Here is a 14,706-nt window from a genome sequence, read left to right as displayed (position 1 = left end):
AAAACCCACCTCACTAAAAAGCAGCACCAAATTTGTTCCGCACAGTTAGCAACACCTTAGAAACATTCACAAAGCGTGTGATAGATGCGTGCCAAAAAAATGCCAAACACACTGGACACATTAAAAAATGCTGAAAAATGCTTAAAAACCTCACTGAAAGTCATGCGATATATGTATGAAAACAGCTACAGCTAAGAAATGCTGAACACTAAAAAGGAAAAAAATCACAACACGCCTCAGCACCACCTCAGGAACTAAAAACACCGCACAATTCACAACAGAAACCTTGCCAAAAAAGAGAGCACATAGTAGACGTTTGCTGAAAAACGCCAAACATGCTGGATGCTCAAAAATCACACAAGATACATACAAAAAAAAAAATCCACGCACACCACAGGCTGGAAGTTTAAAAAAAAAATTAAAAATACACTAAACCAGCTTGTAAATGCCATGGAATTGCCTTAGTAACCCCCAAAACACCTTAGAAACTGAAAAGCCTGCCAAAAAACACACCAAAAAAGAGCACATGGTAGATGCACACCAAAAAACACCAAACAGATTTTGGACTGTCAGCAAAGCTTCAGAAATGCCTTAGAAACACTCAAAAAATGTGGCCAAAAAGGGCCAAACATGTTTGACACTTAAAAACCTGCATAAAATAGTGTGATATATGCATGCAAAAAAAACCACCAAAGAAATCCTGTACACAAAAAACACTGCAGCCACACCTTAGGAACCAAAAAACACATCAAAAATTCTGTTTCACATCAGAAACCTTGGCCAAAAAAAGAAAAAGCACATGGGAAATGCCAAAAAATGCCAAACACCACACTAGAAGCATACCAGAAAAAAGCATAAACAAAGACTGGATGCTTTAAAAAAATAATATACTAGAACAACTCATAAATGCCATGGAAATGCCTTAGTAACCCCATAATCCAAAAAGCCCGCCCAAAATCAAACCAAAAAAAGAGCACATGGTAGATGCATGCAAAGAAATGCCAAACACTTGTTGGGCACCTAAAAAACTTGTTAAAATGCTTGAAAAAAATGCTCGAAAGCACATGGTAGATGCACACCAAAAAGCAGCAAACTCATTCTAGAGAGTTAGCAACACCTTAGAAATACCTTAGAAATGCTCACAAAGAACATGGTAGATACATGTAAAAAAGACACCAAACATGCTGGACACACTAAAAAAATGCTGGAAAATCCTTAAAAATCCACTGAATATTGTCTAGTATATGGATGCCAAAAAATCAACAACACTGTGTGCTGAACACAAAGAACACGTGCTACCAAAAAGAAAAAAGAAAACCCACACCACTAAAATAAACACAACAGACTGCTAAAAAAAGCATGGTAGAGGGAGTTCTATATGGAGTCATACCACTTCACTGAAAGTCCACCTACAGCTCAGCTCATTCATGATCACATGTACATCAGCATTAAGTTAATATCTCTGGCTTTTAAGAGCTAGTTACTTTTTGCTGTGTATTTCTCATGTAGAGTCACAATCCTCTTATAGGTTGTTTTGGTGAAATAGCTAACTGCTATATGTTGGACTGATCTCAAAAGCCTAGCTAGATAAAATTGATAATTACAATCAAATTCCTAAAATAAAAAAAATCTTTTTCTGCAACCACCACTTGATACTTTACTATAACTCATCACTAAAAATCACAGCTCATATATGAATATCTTCGTTCATTGTTCAAGTGCTGTTCATAAAGCTAATATAGACTTTATGCTCCTGAAAACAGAGAATGTATGTTGTAAAGATACAGAACATAGACATCAATAAATATTTGAGCTAGTATCTCTAACATGGAAGCAAGGACATAACCACCCGTTAAAAAAATAAATAAAAGTATCAAGCTATGATACCAAAACACCTAAAAGACACAAACAAGCTAAAAAGTTGAGTAGTAAAAGCAAATGGAAGAGTTCCAAGGAACTGCAAAACAAGATGTATTTATAGATATTGAGTTACCAAAGAATTATAGCAAGTCAGAAGAAATTATGCTTACCAAATACTATTGCTTTGGCAAAAGGTGGAAAGAGTTCTGTATGTCTGCATAGGTTTTTATGAATTTGCCAGAGATCTTTGTGCAGTTTCTTAAAGTCACTATATCTCTTCCAAAGGACTATCTGAAGCAGAGAAAGGGAAGAGAAGAGAAGTATTAGTGAGGTTCATTGTTCGCATCGTGTCACACCAGAAATACATTTTTTTTAAGCAAATTGGACCACTACCTTCAGCAATATGTTTAACAAAAATATACAATCTGAACTGCCAACTGTAACAACCATAAAAAATGGTCATTATCTGTCCCCAACCCCCATTTTGGCTAACAAGACTACAGTGCATACAAAAAAAAAATATTAAGTAAAAGCTAAAAGAAGGAAACAGAGAGGGCAAAAGCAGAAGCATTTCAGTCACACTGAGATCCAGAGCTACACAGGGAACCAGTAACAGAGGAAAAAATGCCGAATAGTAGTGTTGCAGTATCCAACACTCAGCATGCTGTGCTTGGCACAGCTGCAGGGATGGGGAAGAGACAACAGCAAGAGAAAATGAGGGAAGAGAAATCAATAGAAGTAAGGGATTCTTAAGGACAGCATATGAAGCATCCAGGACTACAAACAAGCTTGTAATTTGTTTATGTAAAATGCTGATCAGATGTAAATGCAAGCCCATATTTTAAATGGTTTATTGCTAATAACCCTGATCAAAAATTGAGTATGTTCCTTTTTGTAATTCAGACAAAATCTCCAAGTTCAGGAATGCAAAGAGAGCATCGGTTCATTACACCAGCTTTTCTTGATCCATCCTTTCCAGAAAGTAGTAGTTATCTCCCAGCCACGTATCCACCTTCTCCTTCTTCCATCCCATTCTTTTTATTCTTTCCATTTGAAGAAGGAGGAGAACCCCACAGGAAAACCAGGCCAGGGTCAAACTGAGGAACAAAATTTACACTTGACTCCTAACAGGTTTGCTATCAGGATGAAAAAAATGAACATAGACATTTTATATCTTGGCTTTGGTCAGACTCACTAAGCCACCATAATAAACTTCAACACTTATTTAAAGTGATTAAAGTAGAACAGGGGAAAAAAGAGAGAGAGACTGCAACGCATTCAGCAGTTGATTCCAGTGTTTCATCAGTCAAATGTCTCAATTAGCTTAATACAACTAACCACAATATAAAAGATTCCAAATATTTCTGACTGATATAACAAGTTGTCTTCTCATGAGCTATCATAATTGAAAAACTACATTTTTCAAGCAAACCAGATTTAGGTTTAATTTTAGAGGGGTTTTTGGTTGTTGCTTTGTTGGACTTTTGGAGATTTTTTGTTTGCTTTTTTAAACATTAAGATCAGCAGCCTTCTAAGTTTCAGCAGATGCAAGTCCTACCTGCAGAACAATGCAGATATAAGGTAACAGGACTGTTAATAGTAGATCTGCAAAGCTTTCATATCGCAACACACTATCCACCTTATAAACTTACTGAAACTAGCAGTCCTGATTCAGCCCCATCTACTATGCACACATTTCCAGGACTCAACTACTGCTTGGTGGAGTTCAACAGACAAGGGAAGAAAATTCAGAATCTCTCAAGAAGGCCAACTAGTCATTTTGCTATCAGAAATAATTTTCAATGCTGTACTTCCATCTAATCCAACATCCAGAAGGTGGATGATTAGCACTTCTTGAGCAGTGTGCATATAGAACATCAAATTGCCTAAGATTGTGAAGTCTTGAAACATTAAGTCACTGTATTGTCAGTACTTGGAGACAATGTGAAAAGCTGCCAGAATATAAGAGTGTGAGATTCTGTTCCACTAAAAAAGTATCATTTTTTTACTGCTGCAAGTGATCTCCCAATAGCCAAGAGGAAAAAAATAAATACCCATAAGAAGCTTGCATAGCAAAAGCAGTCAAGGTCATCCTAAAACCTTTCACAAGCTCAGGGAAATCATGCTTTTGCATGCATGCGGCTCAGCAAAGTTAGCTAAGTTCCCACTCTAACATACTCATTAGAAATCAAATTTGGAGGAAGGACACGTACTTTGAGGCCCAACGAAGCACAGCAAGTATATCATAAAACATATGTTAGACTTGTAATGCAATAAGTTGCTTGTCATGGCTAGAGCCAGTAGATCTCTATTAACTCATGTGATTCATCTGTTCCACAAAGAACAACCCTTTCTCCTCCATGAATGTGTAAGAGAGAAAAAACCCTACAAGACCACCCTAGCTACAATTGCCTCACAGACCATGTTGCCACCATCAATCCCCAGAAGCAAGGAAATTAAAGTGATGTCCACTAGTCTTTCTCTGTCTATTAACTCCACACACAACTTCACGTTAACTTCTTTCATCATTTTGAGAAGAAAGCCCTTACAAGGTTATCTTCCTTCCTGTCCCAGCAACAACTGGGATTATCCTGAAGTGCTTCAGTGGGAGAGATGCTGTATTAAAGGCTTGTATCCCAAAGGGCAGTTAAAAGCTGTGACAGAAACCTGGCAAGTAGAGTCGAGGTGACAGCACACAGCCTTATGTGCAGTTGTACATATGCAATATACGTATTAACATCACAGCAGTGACATTAAAAGAGACTTCTGAATGAGTAGGCAGGCACAGCTAAGTAGTCCTGTATGGATGCAGGAAGGGCGTCACATGAGACAGATCATAAAGCGACAGGGTGGTTGTGTGCACAAGATTTTGTCTATTGACTTTCTAATTGAGCATTCTGGAAAACTGAGGTAAATTTATTTTCAGCGCAAACAGGTTAGGAGCATATTCTTTTTCTTTCAAAGGCTGTCCACAATTCTTTTTTTATCATAAGAAGCCACTATAACAGAAAAACTCCCTACATATGTGGTTTTCTGACTACAATTCACCCTTATTGCAACTACAGTCTAGGATATTCCTTTTAATAACGATGTACTTTCAGATCCTTGCTTATAACAGAATCTCACCACACCTAACATGCTATCACATGCAAAATAATTAATTTGGTACAATGAAGGGTAGAAAAGGGCAATCATCAAAAAGTTCATAGCACATTTATGTCTTCTATTGTCTAGAGTACGCGGAACTCTGCATGGCTAACCTACAGCCACAGATCAAAGCAACGACCAAAGCAATGACTAAAAGATACAGTATTGCTATTGTTTCAAAACTACTTAGCACATATTCATGCAATACTCTAGCTGAAAGACACTTACAATAATTTTTTTCTGATGAATGGCTCATCAACAGCTGCTATAAAGTATTTTTCCCACAAATGAAGATTAAGGTAATGGCAGAATGTGCTCATGGATAGGTTCAATTCAGGAGTCTCCCTGGAAAAGGTGAACATCAAGCTACAAACAGTAGCTACAGTAATGCAGTTCTAAAACTAGATCCGTGATCATCTCCAATTCTGATAGGGTATTTTAACCTTCTAGAGATCAAAAAAAATGCAAAAAAGCGTGAATGCTTATGTTTGTCTGATTCTCAAGATTTCAAAGAAGGATGCAACAAAAGGGTGTTAGGTGCATTAGCCAATTCTCACCTCTGCCAAGCCACTAATCAGTAACTGTTTGACCACACAGAGATGCAATGAATTCATTTATGGGCTCTTCTTTCATCAACTATCCAGGTTCTCCTCAACTGTAGTAAGAGACTGTACCAGAAATTGAACATATGCGTATGTTACACAATGTCTGAAAAGCCATAAGGTTGTGTTTTTGAAGGAAGATTTTGCATGTACATAGTATAATAGTATCAATGTCAAGTCATTAGTCCAGAAGAAACCAAGTGGGGAAAAAACAGGTTTTTAATCTTAAAAAAAACAAACCAAAACACCAAACCCACACACGCGTGATGTATTTTTTTGTCTCAATAAAATGGTTCCTGACAGTCTTTTGAGGTATTGCAGAGGCACAAGAATAGAGCAAACCCATATTCAGAGCCTTTTCGGAAGAGGCAAAGAGTAAACAATTTTAAAGCTTTAGCAAAGTATACCACTGGAAAATACTAAAGGAGCCTCAGAGAGATAGGTAATAATATATGACTTGCAGTCTAATCTCTCTCAACTACTCCTATGCTCCTCCATTTTCCCTCTTCACAAATAGACAGTAATGATGTAGGCTTTTCAGTGAAGTATTGGTTAAAGAGGAAAAGAGTACCTACAGCTGAGACCTAAGACTTGGATTGTGGACTGATCTCTAATTTTACCAGTAGGAGTTAAGTAACCATCAATTTGCCAATTCCAGCCCTGAGAAAAGAGCTTGCAAAGTTATCAAAGCAGTTTTGTCATCAAAAGACACTTTACTCCCTAAGACTTTGTTTCAAGTCACAATTCATCACTGAGGGATGAATTGCAACATGTTACACGAGCTATTGTTTTCAACTATGAAAGCTAAAGACAAATGGAAACACACAAAAAACTGTTTGCTCAATTACAATGACAAAACACAGAAATTGCTAAATTATATCAAAGATGCTTCAAAAGGCATAGTGTGATACACGGACATTTGCACAAGTTTAAACTGTTACCTCCTGGACATCCTCTGGATTTTTTCTTGAAACAATCTGAAAAGCAAAACAAACAAAAGAAAAAACCATGTAAGCGCTGGGATTTTCAGTATGGAAGTTAGAGTAACACACAATGATTTGTTGCTGAAGAAAAAAATCTGGGAAAAAAGCAAACAGTTGCATGTTCCTCTGCACTCAGAAATGTTTCCATTTAGTTTTATGGAAGTTTAATATCCAAATACAACACGGTGAGGTATTTTAGCAGCAGAGTCAGTCACTGTGATTAGAAATAAAGACATACATTCTAGGCAAAATAGCACAGAAGGCATCTCACAAAACAAAGCTACGTAGAGCACATCCCCCATCATCTTTCCAGTCTCTTCCTATTAATTCATATTAGGGCCACATTACTCCCAATAAGAGGAGCTAATTAAGGCTACTTGGCTTAATATAAGCTGCACACAACCTCACTGTGAATGTGAGGCTTTGCATTTACTAAGACAGTATTTCCACTTTACTTGCAGCCATCAATGCGCACACACGTCTGACTGTCTTTGTGTATTTGTTTCTTCTTAAACACTCTTTGCCTAATTAATTATAAATGACTTTGTCCAGAGGAAAATTGCAGTGAAAACAAGGCTTGGCTACACACCATAGAGAAGCTTGTATTTTGTCAGGAGTTTTTTCTTTACATAAATATTGATCGCAAAAGCCTTTGTAATCCAAGTTCTGTATTGGGCTTATAAACAGCAGTAAGAGCATATCCACACAAACAAACAAATCAAATAAAGACATCTTTAATTCATAACTTCAATTATCTTGTGCAAGTCAATATATCCTTCATTATAACTCTAAGCTGTTTAACAAAATAATTAGCCTATTGTTAGCTAAAGCAAAATAGGGCTTTCTCAATCCAACCTGAGACTATTCACACACTGACACACCCGGGAATAATTAATGCTGAGAATAGGTGATGCGTATAGACAAGCACAGGGAGTCCACGCTACTGGTGCCCCAGAGACTAAAACACCATCCCGCTGTACTGCAAGCGCCATGCAGCTGATGCTCTAAGATGGAAGTCACTGAATCCACACTTTCCTCTTGCTAAGCGACAATAACATACCCCTCATACTCCCCACAAACTCGCTCTCTTCCTCCCCTTCATTTTTCAAGAATCCTTGCCAAAGCCTCCCACGTTTCTTAACATCAGTTTACTACACAAACCAGCCACTGAAATCTTTCACACCTTTTGGAGGAGACAAGACAGAAAAGAGAATTCTTATCTTCTCTAGCAATCTCCCAAAAGACCTAAAACATTTTCCTTCACAAGTCTTTCTTTCTCTCACCTTGCACATCAAAGTCCTCTTCTTCCAGCGTAGTCTACATTGATAAAACCTTCCTCAACTTTTCCTCACTCTTGAGTAATCTAACATTTGGCAACTTCACCAAATTTTAACCTTGGCGGCTCTTGCTCCTTCATTCACTACCAGACAGGTCCTATGTACAATTGGTTAAATATTTCTAACCTTCTTTTCTAATAGCTGGCATGCTTCATGTAAGAAGCCTGAAGAGCTGGGGGAAGAAGATATCACAGGCATGGCTACACATTGCAGAAGAATACCAAAGGGCACAGACCAACTGCTTTGCTTTGCAGTTCACCTTTAGTTAAAGCCTTGCAACAGTTTTGGCAGCTAGGTAAGTTACCAGATGGGCAGAAGGAGACCCAGAGAGATGAGTAATTACCCAGCCAGTTAGTAAGAATCTGGAATAAAACCCAGAGGCCCTGTTTCACACTTGTTCTTATGTTACATTGCCTTCTATATCTACCAGCCATGCCAACTTTAAGTCAGTACCTAATAATTTATGTGTTGTCCTACTTTGTTCTTCATATCCTTTTCTGAAGGTCAACCTCAGAAGAGGTCTGCCCCCTCAATCCAACCTATAATCAACCTAGGGACTTGGCAAAGATGATCCAATAGCCCAAATTTTCAGAGCACTTTTTTAATCCTCCCACAAGGATCAATGCAGTCAGCTCCTTCTGCAAATGTGTAATGCAAGCAACTTTATTTTTAAAAATATCATTAGGATACCTATCAATGAGCTAAGCAATGCATAATTACTGCGTTAGGCTCTGAAAACAGAGATCCTACAAGGATCCTCACCATCCAACAACATGTATCAGATTATCTTGTTCCTTGTCTGACCTGCAGATATCCAACACAACTCATTAGAATTTTAATTATCATTAATAATTGTAATCTTCTAAATTATTTGAACTTTTACTAGGGACCTATATTTTCAGATATCATTAAAGAACACTCCTAGTATCACAACTTGCTGATATCTCTTTCTGTTCTTTAGCCTTTGGAAATGAATATAAAAAAGCCAATATTCATTTAATCTTGTGTGCGCTTACAATTATTTCACAGTTTACAAGTAAATAAAATATATATTCTCTGCTATACAAACAAAACCTTTAGGAAAAAGCTGCAGTAAGGACAGATCACCTTAGCACTCAGAAGAGACTGTGTGGGTAGTTGTGCCTTTGGGTCAGGTGTTTAAGACACACTGAACAAGTGCCTTCTCAATTCATGATTATTAATCTATCATTATATAGGTACAGCAAGTTCCTTTAACTTAACTTTGTTTTACAAAGGATTCAATCATACACCTCTGAAATGAACCAGAAATCTCCGCTAGCATGTTCTGAGTACCCTAGGTCTCAGTCAAGAGGGTATTCAATACAATGGGAAGATCCACCTCACTTTTTTCCTGGCAGTCCCCTAAAGTTGCCGAGCATGAGTTCAGCAAATACAGCTGTAGTGCTGTGATATCAACCATGGAGCCAGATCGCTGCAGGAACAGGAGGGAGGAATAGAATGAGAGAAAAAGGGAAGGTAGCAAACATGTACACTGAATTATTTTTAAATCATTTTCTTCAGCATCTAACTCCCCAAATCCTCACATCAAGTATGACATAACAGATTACCAGATAGAGCCCTACTGAAACAAAAGTTATTGATACTTCCACATTTGTGAATCCAAAGCATCCTTTGCTACGTAAAAGAGAAATATTTGTTCACTTTGAGGATTTTAGATGTCAAAACACACTGAAGAACTAATGATCTCTGGTTAGCTCAGTGTAATTTCGACAGCTCACAGACTGATCAGCTCCTTGCTCTGTACTAAATCACGCACAGTCAGCACACTGCCTGATTCTGCACCACCTCTTCGTGGAAAAGCACCAGCACATCTACAACTTACAGGACATGGAGAAAGAGTGCCATTCCTCATTAGTTAGCCACAACTTGCTTTTGAACAATTCTGCATAAATGAAAATATCGCAGAGCATTTTAACTGACTTTAGCCAATAAGAACAAAGTCACCAGAATAAAATAAGGAGAAGTCTTGGCTCATTCCTACTGCTCCCTATTGCACAACTTTTTAAAACTCACACACACACTTAGCCCATAATGAGCTACTGCAGAAAGATGTGATGGCACTGTTTTCCTCCTTGCCTCTATCTCAGAAAAGGCTTGTTAGATTAAAACACCATAGGGAAAAACAACTCTTAATAAATATTACATTTTATTGGACTATATAGAATGTTTAAAATATGTCCCATATTTGTGTTCAGTGGGCTTGTATACATATATTCAACAAAAAGAAATAAAAAAAATTTTTGATTTCACAGATCACACAAAGTGATCATACTCGAACAACCTGAGCACCACAACATATATACACATACAGAACGCTGTATTCTTTGAATTAAGGGAAGGGTGCATATAAACATATGCTGCTCTCACGGGCAGAATGTCTACAGCTGCAGTAACCACAAGATCACAGGTCATTTAAATAAACTCTGTCCCTCTGTGACACTTTCTGATGCTCCCATATGTCCCACCGTATTTGTTACCTGAACTCCAACTCCTCTTGCACCCAACTCCACGCATTTACTTACTCCCCCTCCCTCTTTTGCTTAAATAGGAAAGTGAAGGAGAAAAGAAAGCAAGAAATTTCCCTAGGGGAACAGAAGGAGCCTTCAGCAAAACTAGCACCAAGCCAGCTCTCCCAATACCCAGTTATCTGCTTCAGCTTTCCATCTTCTCCTGCTAGGCCTCTCTTATCCACCCAGGTCTTCTTTTGCCCAAATGGGGTTGAATGCTAGGCACACGCAACCCTGAGGAAAGGGGCTGTCCAAATATTCTTCCATTCAAACAGCACTGCGCTTCCAGCGTAGGTGTGCTGGACCTACACACGCTGCTGCCTCATTTTTCCGCCGGAGCTGACTGCACTGTGGGGCAGGCGGGAAGACAGAGCAATTTGACTGTAAGCTACCCAAGAGGTTTTGAGGAGAAGAGGGGATTTAAAAAAAAAAAAAAAAAAAAAAGAGTTGTTTGGTTTTAAGCTATTCTCCTATGTCCTGCGACAAAAAGGAAAGAATTTCAGAGTCAACTGCAAAGCTCGTTTGAGGCAATTACAAATTATGTGAAGCTACAAGTTTGCAAGAGGGGACGAGGCTCAGCTCGCCGAGCCTTCCTTCTCTCCCTCCCTCCCACCCACCCGTGTCCCTGAGGGAGGTCTCCACGTCGCGACTGGCCTGATGCGCGCAGGGCAGCCAGGACGCCCATCGGCAGCCCAGCCACAGGCTCTACTCCGCGCACGGCGGCTGCTTTAAAGACCAATTAACAGGCAGGCCGGGCGCGGGGACCTGAGGAGACGAGGGGCAGGGCGGCGGCCCGCGGCGCCCCGGGCAGCCAGCACGGAGGAGGCCGGGGCCCGGCCGGGCGCTGACTCACCCGCGCCGTGACCTTGTAGACCGTGTGCCCGCGGGGGTGCCGCCGCGGCTCCGTCACCGTGTAGAAGCGGGCCAGGTCCCCGCCGCGCTCCCGCGGGCTCAGCATGCTGCCCCCCGCCGCAACGCCAACGCCGCCGCGCCGGGCCCCGACCGAGGCGGAAGCGACGCCCAGGAACGCCCCGCCCCGCCCGGGCGGTGCCGGCGGCCTGGCCGGGCCCACCCCGCCGCGGGGAGCCCCGCCCGGCCGCGGCCTCCGCCCCGCTGCTCGCTAGGGAGGGCGGCGGCCGTGAGGGGGCTGCCCGGGCGTTTTTGCGGGCGTGTGGTGGCTGGGCCGAGGCTGAGCATGAGGCGTGCGCAGCGGCGGGTGCTGGATGGCCCCCGGCCTGGCCGGGCTCTCTGCCTCCCACACTGCTTCCAGCTGCCGGGTTTGAGTATCCCCGGTTCCTAACAGGCAGCTTGGATGTGGCCGCCTTTTTCGTAGCCTGAAAGTCTGCATAGCGTGGATGCGGCCGAGGTGTTGTGGTCAAGCCATCCAGGCAGAGCCCTGTGGCAGTCCAGTCCTGTTCAAGGTGTTCTGCTGGGGCACGGCTGTGAGGGATGTACGCTCGGCAGTCACCGCTGAGCCCCTTTCAAACACAGGCGCCCCATGGCATCTACAAATCTGTAGTAAGACCTTCTACTGACAGAGCTGGTACACCGCTTCCAGCGTTTGCCGTGGGCTATTTTAAGATATGCTGCCCTAAATCTAAAGGCCTGTAATGCAGAAACAACTCATGGATTTTAAAGAGGAATGTTAACAGAAAGGCAAGTTTGATTGTTACTGAATCACAATGTTTTATGTTTAATGTTTAAGTTGTACCTGGATTCTCCCTGCAGATGGGTTCTCATGTCTGCACAGGTCTGCAAAACACTCTGGTGTGAGCAAACTCTCCAAGGTGTGAGGTGCGTGGCTTCAGTCCAAAGGAGGGCAACTTTGCGGTGCATGACCTTTTCCTTTCGTGGATTCGTAAGATTTCCAATACCTTCAATGTAACGGGATCTATACCAACGTAGATCTATACCAATACAGATCACACTTCAGATCATATGAACTGCTAAAGATCGTTTTCTTTTTTTATTGCTGTGTTTTCATTCATTTAATAGCAGATGTTAAAAAATCAGCTTTTCATTACCAGGTTATTAATACCTCTGATCTCATGCAGGTCTTTGACATACGGAAAAATACTTAATTGCATTTCTTTGTAAAAGATGAGAGTCTTGTCCTGAAGCTCATCGTAAACAAGTGTCTCCTTTGAGGATGACTGAACTGCATCGTGAATCTTTACAGCATTCCCAATTAAAGCTATGTAAATGAAAGCTCTTCTTCTATAAACACATTCATTTTCTGAGTTCCTGATCAGATTCACTTCTACAGATCTGGAAGCACAAGCTCACCTTTGAGGCCTTCTAAGCAGTTTCAGTGTGTCATGGTTTGGCAGTACTGCCGGAGTTTTACCCCTTCCTTATTTCTAGGGACTATAATATTTCCTGTTACTTGTAATTTGGACACTGACTTCACTCAATTCTTATCTCATTCTAATGGGAATTCCAACCTGCGTACCAGAGGGGTGGACAGAATGATCTCAAGGATACTTTTTTACTCTCATCTTCTCTAATTTTAGCTACAGGAAATGTGTAGCTACTCAGATATGGTGGCATCACATCCAGAAACCAAACAGCTGGTTGAAAATACACTTGCTCAAGAGAACAAGGAACATTTTCTAGCATGGTATACTAATTATTTGATACATTATGCAGTTCATCTAACCCTCTAGTGTAATAAATGATTAGATAACCAGTTCTGGTATAAATTTGCTTATGAAGCAGTACATGCTTATAACGTCTCATAAGATGTGGTAGTTTTGAGGTTTTAATGGTATAAACAGAAATCAATGAGACTGAAGCCATCATTGACTAATCCCTGATGAATTATATAACAGATCTCATTTAAATTTCAATAGCTAACTCATGCATCTTCTGAGAAAACACAATCCATCTTGAAATGCTGTCTAACTCAAAAATTAGCAATTTGGTGCGAGGAGGAGGGAAGAAGTAGTAGGAGTAGAGAACAAGCCAGAGAAGAATATATTGCAACTGTGTAACTCCATAGCCAATCCAAGAAGGGCAATAAAAATGATCAGATATATGGAATAGCTTCTCCATGCAGAACAATGGAGTGGTCTGAGACTTTTCAGCATGGGAGAAGGAATAACATGAGGGGATATGATAGTGGTCCATGAAATCATGAGTGGCATGGAGAAGATGGATGGGGATGGATTGTTCAGTCTCTCATAAGACAAGAACCAGAGGCCAGTGAAGCTTGTAGGAATGAGGTCACAAAATTAATAATAATAAAATAGTTCTTCACATGAGTGCCAGACCTGCAGGACTCTTGTCAAAGCACGTTGCTGGTGCAGAAAGTTTGCAAATTCAAATCCCTGGGGGAGAGAGAGCTGAGTTACCTGAGGGTAAAGAGACAAATACATCAGGCTTAGGAAATGTACTCAGCTGAAAACAGTTAAGAGGCAGGGAGAGTGTTTATTTGAAGTTTACCCAGCCCTCGCACATGTCTTGGCATCTGCTGCTAACTCCTTTTAGAAAGCAGGAAACAGCTCAGTGGACCATTGATCTGAGCCACCACGGCTGTTCTTATCTGCAGTATAATCAATCAAAACATTCCCCAGTGAGCCAGTAGCCTCCACTAACCAGGGAGTTTAGAAAGCTCAAAAGGCTTATGAAATATTTGGCTTCTAGTTACAGATCAGAATTTGGAGATACCTATGTTGAAGAATATCTAACATGGTAGAGCCAACCTAGATATACAAAAAAATAATTAGAGGAGAGTAGACAATCAGCAATTAAGTGTTACTGGCTTTTTAAAACTTTCTTAGGTCAAGGCAAGAAATAATAACAAAATTGAGAAAAGAAACAATTTGCATCATATTAATAGGTTAATCTACTTATCTTCTATTTTGTCTGTTACATAATTAGCTTTCATGGTTATCAGCATATCTTCCTCTTACTTAAGGTTTATGTTAAAAAAACCCAAAGCTTCACCCTTTCCTTTTTTCCAGCATCACTCCCGAGATTACTATTATGTAAAAACCTTTGATGTGACAGAGTAACTTGGGTTATGCAGGTCAAAATACAGAAAACAACTGCGTTCCATGGGAAGATTCCCTCTGCTCCTAAAAATAACAGCAGGTTTTGTTGTCACTATAGGCGTGGCTTATTGTCTTATATCTTAAAAACATATCTAATACATAAGAACACTTCAAAAATATAGAAAAGAACAAATTACCAAAATAACATAGGTCTGGAAAATATAGTTGGGAGA

At 40.3% G+C, this 14,706-nt stretch overlaps 1 protein-coding gene across 10 annotated transcripts in view; it reads right to left on the bottom strand.

Annotated features, from left to right (window-relative positions):
- RPS6KC1 (ribosomal protein S6 kinase C1) overlaps window positions 1–14,706 on the bottom strand; it is a 96,856-nt gene that overhangs the window by 81,600 nt on the left and 550 nt on the right. Inside the window, exons 2-6 of one of the 10 annotated variants that reach the window (XM_054822711.1) lie at window positions 12,190–14,557; window positions 6,551–6,586; window positions 5,565–5,675; window positions 5,236–5,453; window positions 2,031–2,147 (exon numbers count right to left, since the gene is read on the bottom strand). In XM_054822711.1, coding sequence (XP_054678686.1) covers window positions 2,031–2,147; window positions 5,236–5,263 — 145 coding nt within the window. In that variant the 5' untranslated portion in view covers window positions 5,264–5,453; window positions 5,565–5,675; window positions 6,551–6,586; window positions 12,190–14,557. Of the gene's footprint in view, window positions 1–2,030; window positions 2,152–5,235; window positions 5,454–5,564; window positions 5,676–6,550; window positions 6,587–11,331; window positions 12,100–12,189; window positions 14,558–14,706 lie in introns of those variants that run through there. The other 9 variants (XM_054822712.1, XM_054822708.1, XM_054822713.1 and 6 more) reach the window with 9 other exon arrangements.

The sequence above is a fragment of the Grus americana genome, chromosome 3, assembly GCF_028858705.1.
Source record: "Grus americana isolate bGruAme1 chromosome 3, bGruAme1.mat, whole genome shotgun sequence".
Classification (NCBI taxonomy): Eukaryota; Metazoa; Chordata; class Aves; order Gruiformes; family Gruidae; genus Grus; species Grus americana.
This window is presented reverse-complemented; position numbering and strand designations above follow the sequence as displayed.